The sequence below is a fragment of the Agelaius phoeniceus genome, chromosome 1 (assembly GCF_051311805.1).
Source record: "Agelaius phoeniceus isolate bAgePho1 chromosome 1, bAgePho1.hap1, whole genome shotgun sequence".
NCBI classification, from domain to species: Eukaryota; Metazoa; Chordata; class Aves; order Passeriformes; family Icteridae; genus Agelaius; species Agelaius phoeniceus.
The window spans coordinates 25,377,056-25,404,612 of NC_135265.1; the positions used below are offsets into that span (position 1 = coordinate 25,377,056).

The 27,557-nt window shown below is 36.7% G+C and overlaps 2 protein-coding genes across 2 annotated transcripts in view; one reads left to right on the top strand and one right to left on the bottom strand.

The window, feature by feature from the left end:
- Positions 1-12,414, top strand: part of CASD1 (CAS1 domain sialic acid O acetyltransferase 1) — a 28,712-nt gene extending 16,298 nt beyond the window's left edge. The window contains exons 9-18 of the mRNA XM_054628084.2: positions 613-1,038; positions 1,539-1,628; positions 2,173-2,292; positions 3,212-3,368; positions 4,923-5,002; positions 5,861-5,962; positions 7,234-7,374; positions 7,908-7,985; positions 8,968-9,060; positions 10,077-12,414. Coding sequence (XP_054484059.1) covers positions 613-1,038; positions 1,539-1,628; positions 2,173-2,292; positions 3,212-3,368; positions 4,923-5,002; positions 5,861-5,962; positions 7,234-7,374; positions 7,908-7,985; positions 8,968-9,060; positions 10,077-10,343 — 1,554 coding nt within the window. The 3' untranslated portion in view covers positions 10,344-12,414. The remainder of the gene's footprint in view (positions 1-612; positions 1,039-1,538; positions 1,629-2,172; positions 2,293-3,211; positions 3,369-4,922; positions 5,003-5,860; positions 5,963-7,233; positions 7,375-7,907; positions 7,986-8,967; positions 9,061-10,076) is intronic.
- Positions 12,415-13,372: 958 nt separating this feature from the next.
- The window catches only part of SGCE (sarcoglycan epsilon), a 31,409-nt gene continuing 17,224 nt past the window's right edge, over positions 13,373-27,557 (bottom strand). Inside the window, 8 exon segments of the mRNA XM_054628122.2 lie at positions 13,373-16,257; positions 17,921-17,955; positions 18,766-18,809; positions 20,401-20,589; positions 21,300-21,326; positions 22,079-22,290; positions 25,480-25,642; positions 27,277-27,475. Coding sequence (XP_054484097.2) covers positions 16,207-16,257; positions 17,921-17,955; positions 18,766-18,809; positions 20,401-20,589; positions 21,300-21,326; positions 22,079-22,290; positions 25,480-25,642; positions 27,277-27,475 — 920 coding nt within the window. The 3' untranslated portion in view covers positions 13,373-16,206.

A 27,557-nucleotide genomic window follows, 5' to 3' on the forward strand; every position in this document is an offset into this window, starting at 1 on the left:
TTTGGTTTGGTAAGGAGCATGAAGAAGCTAACAAACACACAGTGTAGATCTCTCTGGTTGCATGAAGTGCCTCTGACTTTATTTCTTCTCTTTTACTAATCAGTATGTATATGCATGCAATGAGCCCCTCTGAGCTTTTCAGCCTCCCCTTTTTGTGAAGGAGCTCTCCCATTATGTCACTTTTGGTTCATTTCTTTGCAGGTTTAAGTTGCTTTAAAGTACTGGATGAGCTAAATGTCATCTTACCACACATTTCAGTCTCACTCTCATGTTTTAGAGACTTGCATTACTGTGCCTCTTTAGAACACAAGTTTGTGAGCTGTTTATCATTTACAGAAATAATGCATCCAATAGAGAGAACCCTCCTGTTCTAAGATTAGCCATTTTTGCTTACCTCTAGAAGTTACAGTATTTTTTGTTTGGAAGAAGTGTTTTGACTGGACTGTTAAATGCAACTGGGTATATGGTGGGACTGGAAGATTTTATTTTTGTAATGATAAGGGAGAATTGCATGTCTGATGTCAGCGCATGATGCAGAAGAAAATTTCTTTTGATGAAAATGTTAACTTTCTTATTAAAAATCAATTAACAAAACTGCTTATTTTTTTACAGAATGCAATGATTCTTATGAATGTCTACTGCAATAAAATAATGAAGCCCATTGATGGCTCCTGCTGCCAGCCTCAGCCTCCTCTCACTCTGATACAGAAGATAGCTTTCTGTTTCTTTACTTTGTCCATTTTTGGATATTTAATTATCAGCTTAATTCATCGGAATAATTATCGGAAGAACAAATCATGCACTGATTTGGAAAGTGGAGAGGAGAAGAAACCTGCCATCAGCACACCTAACGTTTCTACTTTAGAGATGCTCTTACACTGCTTTTGCAAACTTGGTCTAATCATGACCTATTTTTATCTCTGTGACAGAGCAAATCTTTTCATGAAGGAAAATAAATTTTACACACATTCATCTTTCTTCATACCAATCGTCTATATCTTGGTTTTGGGGGTATTTTATACTGAAAATACCAAAGAGGTAATGATCACCTTGGCATCCTGCTTAAAATGTTGTTTCCCAATCTGTGTGTAAAATAATCCATTTCTAAGTATTCAAGGTTAATTTTTCAAAGTCAGTTAACTCATCTGCAAAAAATACCATCTCAAGCAATATTTCAAAGTCAGTATAACTCACCTGCAAAAAATGCCAATTCAAGGTTAATTTTTCAAAGTCAGTATAACTCACCTCAAAAAATGCCATAATGTCTGCATAGAATTAGACAGAGGCTAAGGCTTTTTGAAGCCATATGGATGTCACCACTTTAGTCATTTTCACTCTTTCAAACTGAAATTGATCAGAGCTCAGCTAAAAGAGAATTTAAATCATGTTAAATCTGTGCCCACTAGACAAGACTTTTGCAGTTGAGAGAGACCCATTTACCCATAAAGTGGTTTATTGTTTGAACTTTTTTTTCCTCATTTTGTAGATGTTCCTTGTTCTTTTTGGAATAGCAACACTCTTGTTTTGTTTTGCATTAGACTAAAGTGTTAAATAGAGAACAGACTGATGAATGGAAGGGCTGGATGCAACTTGTTATTTTGATTTATCATATCTCTGGAGCAAGCACTGTAAGTGATTTGAATTTCTTTTGCTTTTAGGGGGAGTGCAATTTGGGTATGTTATTTCAAAAGAAAAATAGTGTAAATGGACATTAGAACTGTTTTTTAGCTATTGTTTCTGTAGTTTTAAACATGGTATTAGCAGAGTTAGTTTTTCTCTCTAAGTGTAGATTTCACTGATAAAAACATTATATATGTTACTTGACCAGTAAAAAAAGTGTTTCCTCTGTGTAGAATATTGCATTAATTTTATTTTTAATTGCAACTTGAAACTATTGAAGGTGAGCTTTCAAAGAGCCCTTCTTATGTTTCTCATAACTAGTAATAGAATATGGCAAGTGTAGGGCAATAAATAGAAAAAATTGATTTTAACATTAGAGGTTAGGACACCAAAAGAGCTTAGTAAGAAACAGGGCAATGTACCACAGTGTTTCTTCTCTTAGTTAAATCTGATTTACTGGGATGCAGAAATAGCATAAAAGAGAGGGAGCAAAAGGAAAGCAAAAAATATTTTCCTGGACATTTATAAAAGGTACTTTATTTTTCTCGACAGTTTTTGCCTGTGTACATGCACATTCGCGTTCTGGTTGCTGCGTATCTGTTTCAAACAGGTTATGGGCACTTCTCATATTTTTGGATTAAAGGGGACTTTGGTGTATACAGAGTGTGTCAGGTAAGAATATTTCCCTACTATTTTTATAAATAAATTTTTCAGATGGCAAAATATCCATAATATATCCATACTGTCTAAATAATGTGATATTATTAAATATAAGATCACTTAACCAAGGTTTAAACAATAAAAATGGCTGTTGTGTCTATGTAATATGAGCTGTTTAATTGGTAGTGTTTATCTAATACAAACTTAAACCATATAAATGATACTTAAAATGTAAAAAATGTAATTATGTACACTCTGAAATTACAGTAGTAAATAGCAATGGAGTTTCCACTGCAGTAGCAATTTACAGTATATAGCAATATGTAAGTAATGAGCCAGGTGGGCTTCCAAAGACAGTGTATTGGAGCCTACATTCATTAATAAAGAAAAATAATTTTCACACCATAACAACACTGGACAACATAACTGGTTTTGTGGCTTTCCTCCTAGGTTTTGCAGCATATGCTGTAGTACTTTAATTTTTTTCTAATGCGTATCTTTTATTGCTATTAGGTCTTAAATTGTCCTGTAACTCAGATCATTGTGCTTATTAAATGTACATTTACAGCCTGATGATGGCATTACCCTGGCTCTAAATGAACTAGCCAAGATAGCTTCTGGGGGGAAAAAAGAGAGACATTAACAGCATCCAGCAACTAGAGTACTTGGTCCCCAGCCTGGGAAATAGTCAGATAGGATTAACCTTATTTTCATCACAATCTTTACCCAAGCAGGTCAAGGTAGGACAGGTCCAGAACCACATAATCAGTCTCACATTGCCCTGCTGATGTTCCCTGTGCTACTTTGTTCATGTTTCAATGTAAAGTACATAGATATTTTTGTACAGTGCTAAAGGAACATGTCCTCATCTTTCTCAGCTTTGCCTCCCAGTTTACATATCCTCTGTCTTCTCTCCTCTGACACCCCCCAGGTTTTATTTCGTCTCAATTTCTTGGTTGTGGTACTGTGCATAGTGATGGACCGACCTTACCAATTCTACTATTTTGTGCCATTAGTCACTGTCTGGTTTATGATCATTTATGCCACCTTAGCTGTATGGCCTCAGATTGTCCAGAAGAAAGCAAATGGTAAGATTTCTTTTTTTCTTTCTGCTATAAAACATGTATGTTATTATAATAATAATCATACAGAAATGGCATTGTTAGTAGATCTCAGTCTCTTTGTTAGTCAAAATATGCTAAACAGCTGCTCACAGAAATACAGTTTGTCATAGGTGAATTAGGTCAGTTGAAAAATATAACAGCTGATGACTAAACTCTGCCTCTGGTTACAGTCAGATTAGAATACTTTTTAGTAGGTTTTGATCATCAGGAATGTGTTTTACAAGAATTGTTATTTTAGTGGATGGAAATGAAAACCATAGGTTGCACTGTCTGTGCTTGCTGGGGCTGGGGCGGTGGCTGTCGTGCGCTGGGTGCAGTGTGAGCAGGGAGTGTTTAGACTTTCTCGTTCTGTGTTGCCAAGGTGTCTGTCCATCTTGAGCACCAGTTCTGCCTTAGCTGGCCAAATAAGAGCATAGGGGCTTGCTATCCTAGTATCTTAGATTAAATGAGCTATCAGAAGTATGTCTTGTGGTACAAATATTTTAAATAAAAATGGAAGCGAAATCCCAGTTTATGTGTTGCAATTCATTAAAAAGCTGTAAAGCATGTCATAAATGCATGTTATTTAATTTGCTTAAATTAGAACTAATACCTTAAGAGCCTTAAATCCTCATTCCCTATTGATGGAAGAATATCCCCATTTTATAGCCTGAAGATATGACCATGAAATATACTGAATATATACCAGGAATAGATGCTGCAGAAATACACTTCAGTAGTTTTACAAGCTATCTCAAAGGCAAATATCTTCCTTATCTTCCTTTTTTTTTTTCTTTTTTTTTTTTTCTTTTTTTTCCTACAATGGCACTTTTCTTCAAGAAACAGAGAAATTACTCTTGTGTACTTTGGAGCAATAGTGTACTGTGAAACTGGAAAATCTTTCAATGATAGCTTTCAGTTGTTTATGATCCTCTTTACAGCTGCCAATTTATATGGTTGGAGGGGGAGATGATCTCTGTTGCAATGCTGAGGTTTGGCTAGAGCTTTGTTGACAGCTTTGAGGAGTAGTTTCTCAGGCTTGTTTCAACAAGATGTTTATCCTTAATGACCTGCAGTTGAACTTTGGAGTAAAACTGGTATCTCAAAGTAATAATATTCACTTGTTTCACATGACAAAAGGAAGGCATTTTTATGTATGTGTTTATTTACACTCACCTGGAATAAGGACTGCCTGTGCAGAGTGTTTGGGAAAGCAGAGGTTTTAAAACAGTGCTTCTGTCTGAACACCTAAATTCTCTTCTTTATGTATTTTGTTACTGTCTTAGAAGTGAGGCTTAGTTTAGGCTCAAAACTTTTTAGATTTTTAGTTGCTGTGAATGTTTATTTTAATGGCCTAAAGTAAAATTTAAATGTAGATAGTGATAAAATATTGCTGGCAGTATTTGAACATTTATTTATGAATGGATCTATTACAAAGCATAGCTACACTAAATAATTGGCAATTATTACTTAATGTGTCCTGGGGCTTGCTGTTGAAAAATTAATGACAGTGTAATGATTAATTTATTTTTTCCTCAGGGAGCTGCCTGTGGCACTTTGGTTTACTGCTGAAACTGATTTGCTTACTGACATGTATATATTTTCTGTCATATTCTCAGGTTTGTAAATCCTGGCTATATTTATCCTTAATGACCTAAGAGTATATTATTACCTCTCTTTAGTTTTTGATGTGCTCATAACTTGTATATTTGCTCCAGTATCATAAATACAGAAGAAAAAAAAATGAACCTTTTGATTTCTCATATTTGAATAGCTTTGCGTGCTGGAAAAACCCACAACTGTGTGTCTTACTCATTGGTTTGTTATGCTTGAAGTATTTTCAATGTACTACTGTGAATGCAGCAAATGCAAGGGCCTATGCTTTGGGTTTGGGGTGGGGTTTTTTCATGTTAGAGTTACTGGGTTTTGCCAGCATATGGGGATGCATATGGTGATACGGTGATAATGAAGTTCTGTGTTGAGAACCAAAAGATTGGTTCTCAGGCTAAATTATCAACTCCCTGCATGCTATAAGTACAGCTGACGAAAGAAGTCAGGGTAGAGTTTGTCTCTCCAGGATCTTACAGGGGAGTTGTGTGGTTTTAATCCCTCACTGGTTTTCAGCCTGTTGAACTGTAGTCTTGGAGTGCGCATTCCTTATCACAACCTGTTAGTGGATCTCTCCCTGTGAGGGGCAGTACAAAATGGAAGGCATGCAAATACCTTAAGGGGAAGCAAAAGTCAAGCTCTCTCTCATGTGAAGAAGTTTTTTCCTTTTTCCCTTTCCCTTTCCCTTTCCCTTTTCCCTTTCACATTTCCTTTTGTGGGGGAAAGACTTCTAAGGAGCCCTGTTGTTTTTCCAGTGCCATGTAGCTAGTGAAATAAGGGTAGAATAATATTAAACGTGTTACTGATTTAAATTTAGTAAATACAGTTGACGTCAGCGTTAATGCTTTTTCCATGTTTGTCTTTTACAGGGTGCATTTGAGAAGATATTTTCATTTTGGCCATTGTCCAAGTGTTTTGAACTGAATGGGAATGTCTATGAGTGGTGGTTTAGGTGGAAGCTGGATCGCTATGTATGTAACATTTGCATGAATTTTTACTTGTCTTTTAAATGTATGTTTTGATTTGTGGGTAGAGGGAGGGTTGTTTTCCTGCCCTCCAGAGAAAACAGGAGTTTGCCCCAGTGTTTAATAAAAGACAAAGCTGTACCCACTTTAGTACTGCAAATGTCTATCTAAGCCCTGCTTAAAAGATGGAGGTTTATTTATTTGCTTCTGGATTAAAAAAAAATTAAGTATCAAGTATCCTAGATCTGTCTTTTCTCAAAAATTTTACTGTGAAAATTTAACACCTGTAGCACTTCAGGCTGTTGAAAGACAAGGAAAATTATTGTGGTAGCTTTTTTAATAATACTTTTTGGAAGCTGTATCAATTAAGGATATATTTCTTTTAAGGTAACACATGAAACATTAAAATCAGGGTTTGGTGCCCAAACCAGACTACTCTTGTACCCATTTTTAAATTGTTTTCCATTGGGAAAGTGCTTTCGTTCCAGTTATTGACTCTGCAATGGGGGGGAATAGAACAGGGAGATATTGGTCTTTTTTCCTTTCCTTCTTGGCAAAGGTGAGTGGAGTTTCTAAGATGGAAGCCTTTAAGTGCTGAGTTTACCCTTAATGGGATTGGTCCCACCTGTGTCCCCCTGGGGCAGTGTGGGTGCCAGAGCATTGTCACACCCTGCCTGGGAGCCCACGCTCACTGCTGCCTTCTGTGAGCACTGTGAGCTGGGTGGTGCTGCTGAAGAGCAGAGCTCAAAAGAAGTACAGAGGACAAGCACTGTGTGGGCCTGAAATGGCCTCATGTTGCCAGCTGATGAGAACTTGGCATAAGATCCTAAAACACTCAGTTGAAGAATTGTGCATGTGAGAGAGGGAAGCACTTGTCCTGCTTCTTGAATGTTTTTACCTGACAGTGTGGGAGAAAGCCAGAGACTTGTGGATTTTCCCAGAGAAAGCCTTTTCAGTGGTGACATAGATTGCAGAGGGGATAGTAGATACTTGAAAGCTTCTTGAAATTTAATTGTCTTGTCTGTAATGCTCTCTGAAGCATTAGTAAACGTTCTTTATTTGTAGGTTTTGAGTTGAGTTAAAAATTAAATTTATGACTATCTCGTGTCATAAAACCAGAAAGTCTGGTTTCATTTGCTTCAGTAAATCTGGGCAAGGACCTTTTGAAACATAGCTTTAAAACTACTTTTATCTGGTAGCATTTCTAGTAAGAGTTTATACCTGAAGTACTTGTAAAAGCCATGAAATATAAATTGCATTCTATTTGTCTTTTACAGGTGGTTTTTCATGGGATGCTGTTTGCTTTTATATATCTGGCATTGCAGAAACATCAGATGATATCAGAAGGAAAAGGAGATCCTCTTTTCTCCAACAGAGTTTCAAATGTTTTATTATTTATTTCAATTGTGTCCTTTTTGGTAAGTATCTATTATAACCTAGTATAATCAGGTTTGTAAATATCTGAAAAATAACTTTCTGAAGTTTTTGTTTAGTCAGTATTATCTAACAAACCTTGAAAAATCAAATCTTTATCTGGAGATATTTTACTTGGATTTTTCTGTACAGCCCTACCTATCTACTCACTAAAATATTTTCTGTTCAGTCAGATGTAGATGAAAACACCATTACTCTTTCAAAGATTATTTCAAAGCTTAAAAGAAAATTGGATCATAAAAATAACATGGTAGATAACACAGCTCTTCACACTTGATTGCTTGTCTATTTTTGATGAAAAAAATTGTATTAAGAATTACTCATCAGATAAGTATTCATTAGTTGCACAGAAGAATTTGAAAGAAACACAAAGGTTAAGTCATGTAGGTTTTTTCTGTTAGTGTCCCATGTCTTAGTGAACCTACTAATGCTAAAACAATTCAAAATATCATGCTCTTGTTTCATTTTTATATGTCCATATAATTGCTACACAGACTAATTTTTTAATATCTTTTAGACCTACTCTATTTGGGCTAGTAGCTGTAAAAACAAGACAGAGTGCAATGAGCTACATCCTTCTGTTTCTGTGGTGCAGGTAATTATTAGTCCTTTTTGAGTACTGTGATAGAATCTAGTCTGTTCTTATTTGAGGTTTTTTAAAAATTGTTTTAAATATATTTGTGCTTTTGCATGGAATGTCAGATATTGAGCTTTGTCCCCATGTCTGAAAGTGAAAAAGAGTTTAACAACATTAGTCAGTTTTTCATTGCCTTTAAGCCCTGAAATTGCACACTGTGATTGTGGTTTTGATTTATCTGGATGTCCTTAGTGTAGGTTTCATATGCACCATTTAAATCCAGACCCAACTTTTCACCATTTGCATAGCAGTGGAAAAGAATAAAGCTGTGGAAGAGAAGAAAGGTGGAGAAAAGCAGGAGTGTTTGTGAGGTATTAGTGTAGGAAGCAAACTATGGGACACTGTAGTCACTTCCAGACAGAGGAGATGTGGGCCACAGAGCCATGCATGTGGTTTTCTTCAATTTAGATGTTCCTCTTGCTGTGTGCCCTGCCCCACTACACCCCAGCTGTCTCATCCTGTGACCTGTTTCTTTTCTCATTATTTTGTCCTGCTCTCTTGAGGGGCAGCAAGAGGGATAATATTAATTTTTAATATTATTTTGTCCATCTTGACACCCTCTCTTTAAAAATTGAGGGTTAACTCAAATTTGTGGCCATCTTTACTTTAGGCTGGCATGGTGTTACATGTTTTGTGACTATGCCTAGGAGGCATGTAGTAACACCTGTCAGCATCAAGGCCATGATTCTACTGGAGATGCAAATGTGACCTGCTATGCTGTAAGCATTTGTGTATAATATTTTTAGTTTCAATACCTACTTTGTTAAGTATAAACTACATGGATTTTTGTTTGGTTTATATTTTTATTGGCTTTTAAAGAAATTTTAATGCATGATGCACTTAGTGCAGTGAAAATGGATACACCTTTTATGTGTTTGTTTGGTTTGTCATCCTCAGTCACTTTCTTTGATGTACCTTTTCTTTTTTTTTGAAACCAAAGATTTTAGCTTTCATCCTCATCAGGAACATTCCCGGATATGTCCGATCTGTGTATAGCTCATTCTTCGCCTGGTTCGGCAAAATTTCTTTAGAGGTAAGTAGAATGACCAGAAGTACAGTCAATTAAAACTTAGAAATGTAAGGTGGTGTTAGGTGGTTATTGTCTAGATTGAACTATAACATAGAGAAAACATTTATTGGCCTACTAAATACCATGCTGTCATGATTGACCTCTTTTAGCATTATAGCTTTTGTTGCACTTAAGAATGGTGGCTGAATAGCAGTCTCACAGTAGCAAGCTTCATTCTTGTGCTGTTTTAGGGGATGGGGTGATTTAAGGTGGTGGGAGTGGGGATTAAATGCTAGAGCATGCTGTGAGGTTTGTGCAGTTGGAAGATAAAAATTTAGGCCAGTTGAAGAATTTGCATGAATTTTACTTACTAGTGTAAGAACACTTATAAACGTGTTTGCCCTAGAAAGCTTTTTGTGACTAATAAAGAAATGTACCATTACAAATAAACCCCTTCTTAATGCAAGTGTTACTTTGTTCCATTGAGTGCATATTTTGAAACAGTAGGAATTTTCTTGCTTCCTATTTTATTTGCTATTTAGTGATATTAAATATGACATTTTTTGGTAAAATATATTTCTAGGAGAAACTCTTTGCAATACAGTGTATATGGGGTACAGGATTTTGTGGGTTTTTTAAAGGATCACATTTCAATCTTCTACTTCCTGGTGGGTTTTAGGTGCTGATCAGCTCCAGGGAGCTGTTCATTCATCAGCAGGTGAAGCATTCTCTATTATTTGCAGGCATGACAGTTCAGAGCCTCATGAGAGAGACAGTAACTGGGGGAGGCAGATTCTTCCCTGCTCTGATGTGTCCAATGTATCCAATGCTCCCCTGAGCTGAAATTGGTTTAGGGCCAAGCAAACCCCGTGTGATTTAACAAGCTCATGGTTTTGTTCTGTAGCAAAGTCATGTGGAAAACAGCTTTCAACTTAAGCAGTAGCGTGTCAGTTGATGCAATAGTAATAATTCTATGGGTTTTTGTAAGTAAAAATATTTACATATGAAAGTACTGGTAAACACTTTTTTTTTTCTTTTAGCTCTTCATTTGCCAATACCATATTTGGCTGGCAGCAGACACAAAGGGGATCTTGGTGCTCATTCCTGGATATCCAATGTTTAACGTTCTTGTCAGCACTTTCATATTTGTGTGCGTGGCACATGAGATTTCTCAGATCACTAATGATCTAGCACAGATTGTGGTTCCTAAAGATAACTCAACTCTGCTGAAAAGGTTGCTATGCATAGCTGGATTTTTTTCTGGACTACACTTCTTCTCAGCAATGCAAGATCAGCCAAGGCATTAACTTGGAAACATTCTTCGGGTTTACTTTGTGTCTGCCTGAACAAAACTTCTCAACTGGAGGTACAAGAAGACATTTAAATTAAACATGTGGAAAATGTATATAGTGGAAATGTACATATTTTGTGTGGAAATAGCCTTCTCAAATAATCTGAGAAACAAGAGTGCACTGTACAGAATTGCATGTGAAAATGAGTCTTTTCTACTGGATGTTTGTTTCTGTTTACATATCTGTTGAAACGAGGCACGAGGCGGTGCAGTGGTTGAGCAGTATCGCGGGCACGTCACGGAGTTCAGCCGGCGCTGGCTGAGCCCAGGGCCAGGGGCTGCGCTGGCGCTGCTGTTCCAGCGCCCGCCACGCGGAGCAGGCGCTGCCTCCTCGGCAAGGAGCGCGCCCAGCACGGCCGGGAGCCGCCGGAACCGCGCTGGAACCGCCGCCGAGGCAGCCCGACCAGGGCAGTGCTTGAGCAAAGTGGTAATTTGCTGGTTAGAAAATAGTGTTTGGGGTGGAAATAGTAATACATGTTATATGAAACCCTTGGTATGTGGAAGTAAAAAGTAATCAATTCAGTGGATGAAGATTATATACAAGTTTACATAATACTTTATGAGGGTTTTTTTAGAAATTTGAGTTCAGCAAATATGGTGAATTCAGAAACAAATTTTTTTTTATAAAGAGAATTTGGGTTTTCTTCCTAGAATTGTTTGCTTTTTCATAAATTTTTTCACTAATTCATTTAACTGTGTGTAGTTCTGTGTACAATCCCAGTGAACAAACAAATGAAAATTCAGAGACTCAGTTCAAGATGGGAAAATTCTGGAAGACCCTCCAACCTTTTTCAGTCAGATGAAATCCCATCATATCCACTTGATCAGATCTTAGGGGAACGGTGATCTTTGACCCTCTCCCTGTGTTTGTAGGTGACCTTGAATTAGGTCTCACTAGGGACCTCAGCACTAGAGTGCCATATTCTATGCTGTAATATCATTTTCATTTAAGAGGATGCAAGTCAGTCGGTTGGCATCATGAGCAGCAGGGATTGAGTGGTCGACTTTGTTGCGTGAAGATGGTTGAGTCTCAGAATTACAAGTAAAATGAGATTGGAGCTGTCTGGAGAAAACTTTTTTCCCATCCTTTTTGGGAGTGCCCAATCTTTCTAACTAATTTTTTCCTTTAGGAAAAAACTTAAAATTGAAAGAAACAGTTCTTCAGTGTGGCAGTGGCAAGCTGTTGTTTACATTCTACTAATCAGTGAAGTTATGGACATTTCTTGGTTGGTTGTGGGTTTTGTTCAAGTAATAGTTTGACCTCTGGTTGCTTTTTCATTTTATTCTTCTTCTGATTATTTGTTAGCAGTCAAAAACATGAGAGCAATATTATTTTCCAAGCATATGTGCAATTATGTATGATAATGAACAACATGAATCCTAATTTGTACCATATATACTGTCACATGCATGTTCTTGTTCTTATCCCAGGTAAAACATTGAATTCAATCTTGCAGCCATGAATGAATGCAAAACGAATTTATGAAAATAATTACTTCAATTTTTATTTTTTCGTGTGTGGTGGAGAACAGTTTATTTGAAAGAACGAGCAGTCATTCATCACAAAAAACAAAAAAGAAATCATTCACTTCTCCCAAATTCAGCAGTTTTACTAAGCCTGCCAGCTGTTTTCAAGATACTGAAAAGATACTCAGCTGTGTGCATATTACTTCCAGTGCTTGGGAATTTAACCTCATTGATCAATACATTTGAGTGACTGAAGGAAAGAGTGTACATGGACACCATAGTGGGGAATAGCAAGCATAACCTTCATCTATGCCAGTATTATGAGCAACAGGGAACTGTGAGCTTGAGGGATAATTTTTGTTTTGTTCTTCACAACATAACTATTGTAGATATAACTCTATTTATCTGTTGTACAGACTTGGTTAAAAGATTTATTTTTAATGTTTGAAATAATGCACTTGTTTACTATTACTGTATGTGGGATAAATATATTTTCTTTTCAGGTTATGTAAAAATATGAAGTAATTTAAACATTAAATAAAATTGCTGTGGATGCTTTATTTTTGTAATGGGACCAGCATCATTTAAGTAACAACTCTCTATTGCTTGTCTCTAGCTGCACTGCAGTTCACTGTATCACAAACTAAGGCAGATGCAGTGCAGAAATTGCTCTGCACTAAATGGCACTGACCCTGCTCTGATGAAATTCCAGCTCCAGCAGCCAAAGCCAGCCTGGAGCTCAGGGGCTCTCAGCAGAACTCCACAGTGGAGGCATCAGACACTTTTCCTTGCCAGGAACTCTGCAGCAGAGCTTTGCAGGAAAGCAGAGGAACTGACTCGGCTTTTCTTTGGTGGCAACATCAAGAAATCAAGCCCATCTTGAAGACTTGATTGAGTTATGGAATTTAGATTTTACTTGAGCTACTTAAATCCCACTCTCAGTAGAAGGGGCTCCTTAAGCAAAGGAAGTACCAATCTCTTTTATCTTGTAACCAATGACAAGCAAGACACAAGGAGCTGGCCTGAAGTTGTGTCAGGAGGTTCAGGCTGGTAGCAGAAACGGTTCTTCACCCAGAGGGTGGTTGAACAGTCTCCCCAGGGAAGTAGTCACAGCACCAAAGCTACCAGAGTCCAAGAAGTGTTTGGACAATGCTCTCAGGCACTTGGTGTGACCCTTGGGGATGGTCATGTGCAGGGCTGGGAGCTGGACTCAATGATCTTGATGAGTCCCTTTCCCAACTCAGCATATTCTGTGATTCTGTTCTCGAAAACTCCTGATTTTATCATCAGGGAGATACACAGTTCAGTGTCCACTTTAGATATTAAGTGCAGGAAATCCTCTCCCTCCTGTCCAGTTAGGATATCTGTTTAGGCATTGTCCCCAGTTAAACAAACCCTGAACCATTAGCTCTGCCCCAGGTCTCAGATCCAACCATGCAGTATTGTGGCTGGAACATTAAAAGCTGTAACAATGTTGTTCAGGCACCCTTTTGTAAAATAATCAGGCAACAACTTCACTACTTTGTGTTTTCCATTTTATTAGATCATACATTTCATGTATGTACAAAGAGATGTGTTGGGCTTTCTGTTTAATTTGGTTGCAACTTAATACAATATCCATTCATATTGCCATCATATAATGTTAAAAGAGGCTGTGAATTTACTGTCTTAATTATTACTAATTCTTTAGCCATTAAGTGTCTTTAACCAGCTTTATAAATCTATGTTTCATAGTAATTGTTTTAATAATTAAAAATAAATAATTTGTTATTAAACTTACCTCAGATAAATGAAGATTTCGATCATAAAATAGTTCAGGTATTCTTAATACCCAAGTGGCCTACATCATTAGATTCTTTCCAAAATAGGTGGAGCCTGCACTGCTACAAACGAATTCTTTATGCACATATGTAACAATTTATTTCCTTAAATATATTGACACTGTTACATTAATACAAATAAGGTGGGAGCAGCTCAACTGGTAGATCCATTGATTGTCATGTCATCCTGGAATTATCAGAAATTACTATAATCCACACCCAGAATTATTTACAAACTTTAATCTTACGGTGCATTAAAAATCATTATTTAAAATCCATTCCATTCATTTTGGTTTCAAAACACTGACAGCTGATACATCTGAAAATACTAGTATAAACTAATAGAAGCCAAATGCTGATTGAATTTTTTTTACAGCTTGGTTAAGAGATGAAAATGTTTAATTTACTGTAAACCTCAGTGTGCAGTTTTGTGATTTGCTTTTCATTGATAACCATCCAAGCTGCTGGAAAGAAGGGGGTGTCTCTGAGGAGGCTGATTTACTGGTGAAGTCTCTTTCCTGGCATCTTTTGGATGAGGTAGGAAGGCATGATGGATGCCACTCGAAAAGTGAGTAGGAATGGCTCTTTATTCCAACTGTTTCAGGAACTGCCTTGAATTTCTCAGCTTGAATGCCTGTAGCTTGAGCTACCTCTCCTGGTCTAACAGCCACCAGCAGGATTTGCTGCCACGTGCTGTGGGCTGTGCTGAGCATGCAGAACAGCTTTGTAAACTGATACTGAAGGTTTGACAATATACAAGTAGGTACCATGTACTGAGCACTGCTTATCTCTACTTTGCTGCCACAGTGATCATAATTGGTGCTCAAAATTAGTATAAAAAGCAGCTCAGGATTTGTTCTCTGCTGAAATCCTGCATTCAGGTCTGAGCCCACAAACACATCATTGATGCTTAAAAATTAATGTAAATTAAGGTTCTGTGTTTTGACAGAACTGGGTCATAACTGTAAAAAGAGAAAAACAAAGACAAACAAACCAAAAACCACAAAACCAAGAGCAACTACTTTGGTCTTTTTACAAAATGACCTCATTGTACAGATTCCTTTTATCCTCAGTCTTAAATTCCAAAATTACTCAAATTTCTCTTAGCAGAGACTTCAGGAACCTCAGCTAAGAAAATGTAGCCAGCACTTGGCAATTTTAAAGCAGACGCAGTTTTCTGCTTACAATGCAATGTCCTGATGAGCATACAGCTTCTGAAAGAGAAAATATTACAGAAAAAAGACAAAGCATAAGTGTCAGCTTAAAACAATGCCATGCTTTGAGGTAAAACCCCAAAAACTGTTGGAGTCAGCTGTTACAGCTGCAGACCCTGAAGTCCTCTATGATGTCCTTAAATTGAAGATTTAAAGAAGCATCAGAAATTCATTTAAAAGCTGGTGAAAAGTGTCAGTAGATGAATTATAGTTGTCTATTGAAAAACATGGAAACCCCAGTTCAAATCCTTTTAGCCAAGTCCATATATTATTAAGCTTCAGCTGCATGGACAAATGCCTCTCAAAGAAACCACTTCCCAGCAAAGTATGCCTTTAATTAAGTCCTTTTTAAGATGTGAAAATGTTATCCCTGGTTTACTGGATAAATAATTCTCCTACAACAGTTTGTGCTCCAAAAAGAAAAAAATGTGGAGGATATAAAAAATAAACAGCACTGGGGCTCTTTATTGTGAATACCACAAAAAAATTTAAAGAGTGTTTTTAAAGAGTTAGTCCAGGTTTACTGTACCAAATTAAACCCTTGCTTATTTGCAGACATTAATTTTTGCCTAATAGCTTGTAACAGTTTCTTCTAATATAACCAGGTGAATGAATGGACAGATTTTAAATGCTTTATTGCTTACAAGTTTTGAAATAGCATAAATATCTGTTAAAAGAACAGAAACCCAATTTTTATCATGAAAAGTTTTAGTTACTTTCTCTGGGGGGCTATTTCTTTATTTACTTTCCAAAAATAACTTTGCTCATTATATTTGGTAATCTCTAAAAAATTAATACCTAATATATGTGCAATACTATTTCAGAGCCTTATCATGTTGCACAAGTTTTCATGCTTGTACACTACTTCTTTTCCTGTGCAAATGTTAGGCAATTATATCATCCCATTAACATTCTGAAATCCTTTGAAGTTTTGATTTCCCTGTTAAAACTTTCAGGAGAGATCACAAGACAGAATAAAGCTTGATATTTATTAATACATATATATATATATATACATACATACATATATATATATATATATATATATATATATATATATATATATATATATATGTATGTATATATATACATTAAAGATTACTTCCTGAATGTAACAAATATAAAAAGTTATCAGTGTTTACAAATTGTCAAAAATGTCCAAAGTACAAAAGGATACAGTACATCAGTTATATGGAAGTGATTGTACTCCTGGCACTGAAAGCATCATAATACTGTGGGCATGCACAATATACACCAGAAAAACTCATGCATCAACCAGAACAAATAAGAAAGTGAGACAATTTGCTGCCTTCTTTGATTACAAATTCATTGCTTCTGTTAGTTTTCTTTCCTCAGGAATACCATTTACCTGCAAAGAGATGAGAATTTATATTATCCATCAGTGGCACATGATGCTTCAACAGTACTGAACTGTCAACTATGAGGACAGCACATAAATAGTATTTATTATTCCTTTATCAACAACCACATTGGAGAAACACTGCAAATACAACCTGGATCAAAAGACAACATATACATGACAAAGAATTCTTCTGGGAAGGGAGAGGGCTGGGAAAAGATTGTTAAATTGAAATTTATCTTTCTACTTGGGATCTAGCAGACTTCACAGGGAAGCTGAGGCACAAAACAGAAAAGGTGGTACATGATGTACATGCAATATTTGTCTTTTATACTGTAGGAACACCCTATAAGCTTTTTCATCCAAGCACCTTAAACAGTCCTTGTGAATTCTGCCTACTGACAGAGAGACAATTATAAAACCTAATGTATCTGTTCATCCTGGAGACCAGTAGCAATTTTCATCACTGTAATAAACATTAGATGTGAGTGGTCACATCTCACACAATTCTTTCCCAATTAACATTTAACTTTGTGAAATAGTCAAGTATTATGTCAGCTATTAAGTCTGCCTTTTTATATAAGACTAAAATAAAACTATTCTTTACTGGGGATTCAGATAATTCCTGAAGTGGACAACAGTTATTATGCATGGTCTGCTCTTCAAATTACTAAATATGGTCTACTGAAGATTTAAAATAGAAATTTCTTATTCACAACTGTGACTGACAATATGTTAAATCCCCCGAGTATATTACTGTGAGTTTTCTATAGGAAAAGAACAAAATTTAACTATTAATGTCTCATTCTATAGGTTTTTTGGTCTTAGGTGTTCTATTTCTCTAAATGCCTTACTTGAGCAGATCAATAAAATCAGTTGCTGAGTTTGTACTCATGCTACTAAAAAACTCTTGGTAGTGGCTGAATTTTGTTTTAAATCATAACTTTCTAAAATTCTAACATTGTTGCAACAGGAATTATGGATATCCTTTCAGAAAAGCTGCAAAAGGCACATGCTAGCATGTCATGGAAGTGCTTGCAGGATCACCTGCACATCTGAGCTACAAAGCAAGGTGTCAATAAACCAAGGGAAGAGGAGGAAACGCCCTCTGTCCCAAATTCATTCCACCATCCGCCCCCCCTGGATTTCTGAGAGCTTGTCACAGGCAGCATCTGTGATGAATATGAAAGAACAGTTGTATTCTACAGAAATAATGTACTGCAGAAAATACAGACATAGGAGAATTTTTAAGATCTAATTTTAGGGCAGTTTTTCAGTGCTACTCAAAAGTGACAGACCTGGGCTAGCTTGTATTTCATACCTTTGCAAAAATGCCTCACTGCTGTCACTGTACAGTATTATACAGCTTGCAAGACAGACTGGAATTCTTGAAATGAAACAGTCATAGCAGAAGAGCAGCACTTGTGTAACACTTTGATTCTGCCTTATAAACTGTGAGTGAGAAGAGCTGTACTAAATGTCAACCCAACCAGTACTGGAGGCTCTGGACCAAGGGTTTGACTGCCAGGGTTATCCACCATTTCCAGCATATGTACAATGAAGAACACAAATGGCAAAGCTACCAGAACTGCTATCAGACTTTTTTATACCTGTGTTTTTAATTTCCACATAACAAAACTCACATGGAGAGAAACATCTATTATATACTTGCCTCAAATCTTTGAAATGTTGTCATACGAAATTCTCCTTTAATCCCCGAAAGCAGTAATGAAGAAGAAGGATTTTCAATGAAAAGAAAGAGTAGCTTATGGAACTCCTAAGTTAAACAAATCTTCTGCTTGGAGCTGTAATTCCCATATTATGTTCAAAACATATGAATCTCTCTAGAGTTTTGATTTTGATACCTCTTTGAATATTTAAAAATTACACTTGGCTTCTACTTTTTCCCTGTGCGGTCTTTACCCCCTCTCACATGGTAACTATGGCTGTAGGTTTTTCTCAAACCTGAGATACTAAGTAGAGAGGACAGTCAGCCTCAGTCTGATGGGTCATTTCTGACCTCAGTCAGTACACCAGCATTTGTGAGAATGATACAAAAGTGATGACTACAACACAGGAAACCTGAAGCATGGATGTGCCTCACCACAGACTCCCCAGTATCAACACTTTGTCTAGTCCTTCTTCAAAGCTTAACTAATATTGGTGGGAATTAGAAAATTACATTTACTATCAAGTGTCAAAATCTGAACCATGTAACTGCATTTGGGAATATGGCTGTAGCTTCATGTAACAAAAAATTATTTCTATGAGGTTTCTCAGTTAGCTGAACCAAATTCCAGCCTCACATGCAGAATCCTAACATAGCATTTCTTCCTTGTTTAATCAATCCCATGCCAAAATTTTCACTGATGTATCAAAGAAATTCTGGAATGACAATTTCTGTAATACTTTACTCTATTTGAAAATGATTTCCACTGTCCACAGACTGTATACATTTTGACTAGTGTTTTCTCCACACTGGTCACTTAATAATTACAGTATTTTATGAGTACTGACCTGCACTCTGCTGCTGTGGAATCTGAGTCTGATGTGGCAGGTTCCTATAAAAAACCATTTAATATCTTTAATGCTTCCATACAAAGTCTGAAGTGTATTATGATGAACACTCAGTATTTACACTTCATTTTTTTTTGCTTCTGAAGCAATAATCTATTTTCACTATGCAAATACAGATGTCCAAAGGTTAGCCACGACCATGAAAGAAAGACAATTAGTGCTAAAGTCATTATTATTTCACTTGTCAGCCACGTTCAAAGGCTCGGACTTGGTGAAATGCCAGAGGCAACAAGAGTCACCATGGGTTTCTGAAGTTCAGCAAAGTTTGGTTTCTGTAAGTGAATATACCATATGCCATGAATACAGCAAAGGTGACAGCATTTGCAACATAGTTATTGGCTGTGGAATGAATGGTCAGCCACTTCTACGTGTCAGACCAGTTCACTTATTAAGGCAAAGTTGCATTTCTGTGCCTTGCTTAAGTATCTATTTTAACAGCTATCAGATAGAGATGTTTTTACAGAAAGGAATTAAGGGGTACAATCTAGGTGAAACAGATAAATACCCTATGTACAACTCAAGAAAGCTTTTGGTACAGGATTTGGCACCCCAGTCATAAAAACTGCCATTCTGAATAGAGAAGAAGCTGTAAAAGATGGGCCAGAGCACTTTGCAGCACTTGTACAAGGAATAATTTATATAGCTGTCCTTTCTGGAGAATTTGGCTTCTGGGACAGGGAGAAGAAAACACTCCTGCAGCATGGATCTATTGTGAAGGGAATTTAGGACAAGCATGTGTAAATTAGGGCTGAGTTAGAGCTGGCACAGGACCAGTGCCACTGGGGCCATGCAGGCCTGCCAGCAGAGGAGGCACCAGCTGGAGCTGGTGTTACAGCAGAGCACTGGAAAACACCAGCCACTCCTGACCACTGCCTCAGATCTGCTAAGCCCCAGGCACCTCAACCCAACCTTTCCAGAAATGCCTCTTTGCTACAGCTCTGTGGAGTTATCTGAATTAGAACATGTGCAAGCATTGGTCTGGTCACGAGTTTCACTAAGTTACTGATAAATGAACTCTAAGGAACAGGAATTAATTATTTTTCTGGTTTCTGTCGTGCAAAGTGAGTGGCAACAATGGAAACGGGAGAGAGCTATGAGCATTTTTCTTGGCAAGCCTGAATTATCTGTGTAATGGAGTATGTTCTTCTGTTCAATGTCAACATTTCAAACACAAACCATGTGTGACAGGTACATGACTAACCACTTACAAAGTCTGGATTTTCTGGTATAAAACTACCACAGATTTGGTGGTTAGTTTTACACCAGAACCCCAAAGGGTGTCTAAAATAGAACAGTTTTAATTGAATCCTCTGTCAAAAGTAGTTTTTCTCCAAAACATGCAGAAATATAACTGTTCCATGCCAAGCCTCTTGCAAGCCTGCAGCCTCTTGCCAGCCATTTAATCTTATAACAGAAGGCCTTTCTTCCTGCTGGAAATGCAAACATCAGAGCAATCTTGAACTGGAGAGTCATTACTGAATCCTCCCACAATGAACACATTTCGGAGGACAAGCACAGGATCTACAGTGAGGTCATGCAGCACACTAAGAGCCAGAGCTGAGCGTGCACACTTACTGCTGTGTCTGCATCAGGGGCATGCTGGTGTTGTCGTAGCTGTCCGTGTGCAGGGGCGGGACGATCTCGCCCGTCACGGGGTGGAACACGGGCAGCGTGGAGAGCGGCCACGCGATCTCCCTGTTCTTGGACATGTCACGGAGCTCTTTGGTGGATTTCTGTATAGCACTGTGGTGCACCAACTGGATGCTGTGTCACAAGGAAATAAAACAGTGAATACATACTTTAAGTGCTTTATCAAAACAGAGAATTTTGCAATTATTATTATTATTTTTAAAGTACAAGGACTTTGATGCATGCTACAGACTACAGTGCAACAATTACAACCTTCACATAATTAAATTAATAAATATTTGATTTATTTAATTTTTTAAGGCAGTAATTATTCCATTAGATTTTTCTGTCTGAATAGATATTTTTCATAGGATTCAAGACTGCACAGTTTGTAGCTGATGTTCCATTTATTTGCTGCAATTTGTTTTCATTTTAATTTTGGTTAACTCCTGATTCTTGAAGTAGATTCATAAAAGCTTGTAAATTAATTTTAAAACACTCTATATTATAGGCACTGGATACCTTCCAGGATATTTCTTCTCCTGCTCACTGCCTTTAAGAGACAGGCTGGGAAATCCAATAACCAGGAGTACTAATTGCATATTAACATATTTATTCTAACAGCACTATTTTATTTTGGATTACAGTCTTTAATTTCAAACCCTTTTTATTGTGGTCTTCTATCCTTGCCAAGACTGATTTAAAAGCAGCTTTCACATTTATGAATTAAACCATGAATTAGAGAGAATGAGAGAAGATTATGACACATATGTATGAAGCATGACAAGCTACTGAGAATGAAAATTAAATGGTAAAAGAAAAATAACAGGAAAGAAGACACTTACTCTGGTGTTTGCATGTTTCTCTTTTCCCTAAAAACAAAACAAAATTTATGAATTAAATAATAGCATTGATAGTTGGAACATTAATCTATCTGATGATGAAAACAGTACATGATGTAGAAATGCTGACAAGGTTATTGCTAAACGCAACTTGGCAGCATTTGCAACAGGGTTTATGATGAGGCCTTGATGGACGCACGTAGAGAGATGTGATAGTGGTGACAGACACACACAGACACACACACAGGGAAATGAAAAATGCAGGTTAAAGAACAAGCTTCTGGCTAAAAGAAATTCTGTGACAAAATGAAGTTGTAGTTTGTGTAAGAAATGGCAGAAATCACGTTACTTGCTGCTTTCCTTTTATGTGTTTTTCTTTGATAATAAGTCTAAATTCAGTTAATCCCCTTAACCAGGTTTATATTATGAAAGTTAGCATTTTAGAAATTACTTAATATTCTCCTGAACCAATGATCCTTTATTACTATTTTATTTGCTGGAGGCATTTTGGAGAGCTGTGCACATGTGGAGATTTTGGGGAGTTTTGTGCATATGTTGAGTATTTTAACCCTTTCTAGAACAACTGAAGGCCCTACATCCACTTGCTTGGAAATCAGTGCATGTGCTTAAGTGTCAAATAGTTCAGTATTACAAGCAGATACCTTTAGGCCTGTATTAAATGTTTATAATGAACTGAGCGGAGATATTCTAACAAATAACCTTCTATGCATTATAATCTTAGAAAAATCAAGAGTTACTTATTAGCGTGTTCAAGTACTCACACTCCTTCCCGTCGGCAGCACATGATGTAGGCAAGTATTAGAAAAAGCACCAGTGCTATTGCCGAGGGCACTGCCAGTGTAATTAGGAAATCCGAGTAATAGTCTCTGCTTTTCAGTGTGTCCGAAGGTGGCTTGTATTCTCCACCATCAGGCAATATTCCCTCTCCACGAACCACTTCCTGAAAGGTGGAAACTTGTTTTGTATTGTCAACCTAATACCCAGGAAAAAAAAGGAGAAAAAAAGACTATTAAATAACAAAGTAACATAATGTAAAAAAAAAAAAAAAACAGGCAGGTATTTAACTATTTAACTAACCATAGCCTAAAAAGATCCATATTACTTATTTTACAAATTCTAGACAATTTAATCCAAACACTTTTCTTTTCAGTAATAGAAGCTTACATTTAAGGAAGCTTCTGATCAGTGTGATAAGTAATGTTATAATATTACTTCTCTCTTTTGTGCCTAGGAGAGATACCATGTCTTTTACAGATTAATTTTAGGCATATCTCACACAAACAGTATTTGAGTACAGATTTGGTAAACATCTTTAGTGCAAACTAATTAACTGATTCTGATTTCTTTTTTATTAATTAATCCATTTAATCAATTTCTTACTAAATGTCTTGTTCTAAATGATAATATTGTCGTCTCTTGTATACAGGTGGCAAAAATGAAGAGTCACAAAGCTACAGTGTTCTTCCTCCTCCTTCTCCTTCATATCACACTACATTCAGTGCTCAAAAAAACAAGAGCCATCAACTGAGCTGCCAAGGACAGCTCATTTTCTCTTTCACACAAATTCAATTAGCCTCCAAAAGCTGCATTCCTGGTCACAATTTTTGTGTGTGTTTGTCTGTACCCAATGATCCTAGAAATACAAACCTGTCTTGCTGCTAAATTTCCTATTGCTTTTGATTGCTATTCCCAGATGACTTAATTTTCTGCATCCATTTTTTTGTTATCTTCAATTACATGTTACTGTCAAATTTTATCAGTGCTAGCTTTAAGATCCAGATCATTAATACAAATAAAATATATTTGCTTACATGCTTGACCTTTTGTCTGACTTTTCATTGAGAAATCTTGCAAATGATGGTCACTTCTTTATCATTTACACTTCAAGTCATAAAATGCTGTATTACAGCTTAGGCAATGGGTGAAGAGATTTTTATGAAATTCCAGAAATCCTGCTGAGCTTCAAATATGTGCATGTACACACACACAAACATATGTAAGTGTTTGTTTAACAAAAATTGATGCATTCGCTGCTCATTAATCCCAGAGTATCTTCTATGTTAGGTACACTGAGTTCCACCTGGCTGCTTAGCTGAATCTCAAACCCTAACAATGCACAAAAAATATGTATTTATTGATGTGACTGACAGAGGTCCATACACAGTGTCAGAACAAGCTTTCAGAGAGCAGCTTCAAGTGGAGCATTTATTACATTACATTGCCCATCCTTGCAGAATGTGGGACCCCAAACTTACATCCACTCTTTGACTGGGTGCTAACTGCCAACACCACCTCATAAACAGTGGGATGATGGCTCTGTTTTCTATCACTTGTTTACATTGTGGATATGGGAAACAGAGCTCAACTTCCTCCCAGCCCATACATCTGGGGAGAATTCCTGTCTCTCAGCTTGCCTTGTGAAAAGCCGACTGTGATTCGACAGAGGGAAGCTTGGCTCCCTTTTCCCTCTGATGCAGCAGGTTACAGCAGAAATGCTGCTGGCAACAGTAAACACCCCTAAGACAGTTTAAATTCAGTTACTGTGGCACACAGCCAAAACAAGTGCTGAATTCCAGAAGGTTGTGTTAGAGCTGCTGCAGAAAATAACACTTCTCTGAAAGCCTGTTCCTGTTACACATCCCAGGGTGATCTCTGCTTTTCTCAAACCAGCGTGACAATGCTGCTTCATGATTAGTTTATGAACCACTGCCACTATCAGGCATTTTTTTTCTGAAGAAGTATTCCTAACCATCTTCTTTTCCTTCTCCACGGGCACAGCTGACTGTTCTTGCATTAGTGCATTATCCCTCTGCTGCTTATTTTAAAATTCATCCTTTTTTCCAAGACTGTTTCTCCAATTTCTCAAGACCTTTCTGTCTTTCAATGCACCTGCAGATCCTTTCACTTTCATGGGGAGCTACAAATTTAACTTAATAAGCACATTCCATCATCCAGCTATTAATGAGGAATAGGCAGGAATTATTATTAATTCTGCTATGATTATGGCTACCGACCAGCTCTTCCTAGCTTCTCCTAGACCATGTTCCTCAGCTTGCTTGTGAGACAGTATCAAAAAACCTTACCAAGAAAGAATGACATCAGCTGCTCTGCCTTGGCTCTACTTCTTCCTTGTAGAAGGAAATGGAAGACTTGACATAGTTTGTTCTTGCCAAAGACCAGCTGCCTTCTGCTATTTTTCAGGTGCTGGTATTACTGTGTACACATGGGCCTTTTAAAATTTCTCAACAGAAAGCCAATAAAAAGCAAATAATCTGGGTATTCTTTTGAAACAAGTATTTTCCAACCTTCTAGAACTTTTCCTAATTTACAGTGTACAGGTAGAAAAAACTGGAAGTTATCCAATCAGTTTTGTGTATGAATGCCTTTCATTATACTCAGTAAGTTTTTTCCATCCAGTGTTTAATATCTCCCTTTCAGCTTCCTCCTGGGTAATGTCTGAAGCAGCTCAACAACCATCTAAGTTTATTTTATATACCTTCACTATCATTGTTCAGATTTATCTGAAACATTCTCTTCCAATACTGTATTATTTCTTGATTTTCCTTACAGGAAATAAAAAAAACCAAAACAACCTTAAAAAGCCTCTCTGGGAATTATTCTCCTTTCATGGTGAATAGTCTAGTGCTTGGTTATCTTTTCTCTTGCATTTGACTGAGAAGAATGTTCCTATTTATTATTTAAGGAGTCAGCATTACTTTCATTCCTTTTTCTATTTCATTTTTAGCATAAAATATGTTTTAGACATTTTTCAGAAACAGCATAGTATTAATTGGTCAGTGTAGAATCAGAACCTGAGAAAACATGTATGTATGCACACACTTTTTAGAGAAGTGTAACTAGCAGCATTCTGAATTAATGAACTACACCTCTCATTACTTTTACTTTTTTAAGCCCTGGAGTTCTCTGGCAATTTATAGAATTCACTGCTAGTGAAAACAAATACAGTGGTTTCACTGGGGCTCAACTCTAACAGAGTTTAGCCTACATATCAAAATCCTTTCACAATCTTAAGAGTGTCTGCTAGGTGGAAAAAATATCAGTCACAATGAAGTGGAATTGGCAACGTTGTCTGACCAGACTGGCAAAACTCTTACCTGTACTTCTACAAACATCACTTTTATGCAATAATAAAATAACTCACCAGAGAGATTTTACACCAGTCAATATGGAATTGGGTACGAAATTTTTTATCACAGGTTATTACAGGCTCCATTTCTTGACTGCACCTCAGCTGATTTTGTGGGTTTTCCACTTCTCGTAAACACGAAGAGAAAGGAACATCTGCCCCAACCATCACGTACACACTGCAGAAAGAGATGAGTGACAGACCAGCAGGATGTCTCACAAATCCCCAAAGCACAATGATGTACTCTTCCAAATATTATTGCTGTACATAGTAACATTCAGCTATTATTTAAGGATTGAAATTACTTTTTAAAATCATTTTCCTTCATAGTACACTTTTATCTCTTTAAGCATACAAGTAACAGACTGAAATCAAAACAACTTTCCAAGATATTCTGGTTTACTTGTTAATGTAAATGTTTCAATAACATCAGTTGTGCCAACTTCTATGAAGTAAAAGAGCTCCAAATGTGGCTTCCTCATGTAAGTAAATCAGTACTATTTTTGAAAATTGTATTAAAATAGCATCATTTTGTTTTAAAGAAATGTTTAATCATACTCATCATTGACTCTTTTAGAGCTTCTTCCCACGCTTTCAAAATAAACTCACAATGACTAGTTATTGCTAAACCTAATACAGATATGAACATGCTAACCCCCAGCTGCTTCTGAAACATTCCATACTGTATCTATGCATGGCAAAGAAAATTTGCTTCAGAATACTGAAAGCTGAAGGCAAACCTAATACTTGATTTAGCATCACCATACATAAAATAAGAGCTACTGCACTGATTGTACTATCCATTGTCATATTTAGGTATATGGAACGCTGCTGTAAAATACAGTCTGCTGCACCAGGTTATAACATGCCAATGGATTCTGAAACAGAAATTAGGTCCCAGTTGCAACTTGCTACAGTAGGCATTATCTAACTAAATATTTGAAGTGTAACCATCTGTATTAAGTGACTCTACTATTACTCTGGCTAGTACAGAAGTCGCTTTACTTCTTTAAATATGCTCAAAAACTTCAGAGACACAAAAGGGCTCTGAAAAAGTATTTTCTGCACACATCTTGTATTTTGAACCTTCATCCCTTTCTTAGATACTATTTGACTCCAAAATATCAAAAATGATCTAAAAATAACTAGGCCTCTTCACTTTCACCAGGGAAAAGCACTGTCAGAATAATATTTGAAAAAACTGAATCCTTACTAGTTTCCTGTTAAATACTGTTCAGAACAGTGTTTATGGTTACAAATCACAACTGGAACCAGCCCATTCCAGCAGTTTGCACTCAGCAACCTGAGCTCCCCAGACACCTTACGACTTTCAGAAGAAAGTCAACAGTGCTCTTGAATCACTAACTCAGTGAGAACAGCTGAAAATTACACTATTACATGCAAACTGCTCTCAGAAATTGAAGTGTCTCTGCTCTATCATAACTTGCTTCAAAATTTTGAGTTTAATGAATTGGGAAAGGTTAAAAGCTTGAAAAGCATACCAAGTTTTACTTTTCAGAAGTAAAACTGGGATTTCAAAAAAAAACATATTTACTACCAACTCATTTATAATTAATGGAATTAGTATTCCTTGGATTATAACATCCATATATAGGAACTCTGCCCTGTTGTAGTGGTATCTAACACAATAAATACATAACTGGGGCTCAGAACATGAGTAAACTTTTCATATCTAATTCCAAAACATAAAAAGCAATTGCAAAGTATCTAGAAAACTTGAAAAAATGTTAGGCTTCTGAGTAACAAAAGAAAAAAAAGTGAAGCAAAACCATCATACTGACACATGCTTACCCCTCTTTCATGTCATTAATGGGAAGAGGAACTCTCCCTCCCCTGTCAAGGGCTGAAGTAATGTTTATGGCATTCAAGCGTTCTGGCTGCCATACATTTTTCACTGCTCCAAGGAAGTCCCCCAGAACTTCACTTGCCAGCATTTCTTCTACATTCATATTCCTTATGAAGAATTCCGCTTGATATGGTAAAGGAAAATCTACTCGTGATGAAAAAGAGTGTTGCATTAAACAAAGGCTCTATAAATCCAAAAATAAATCTTCAAAATATCTGGAGTAATG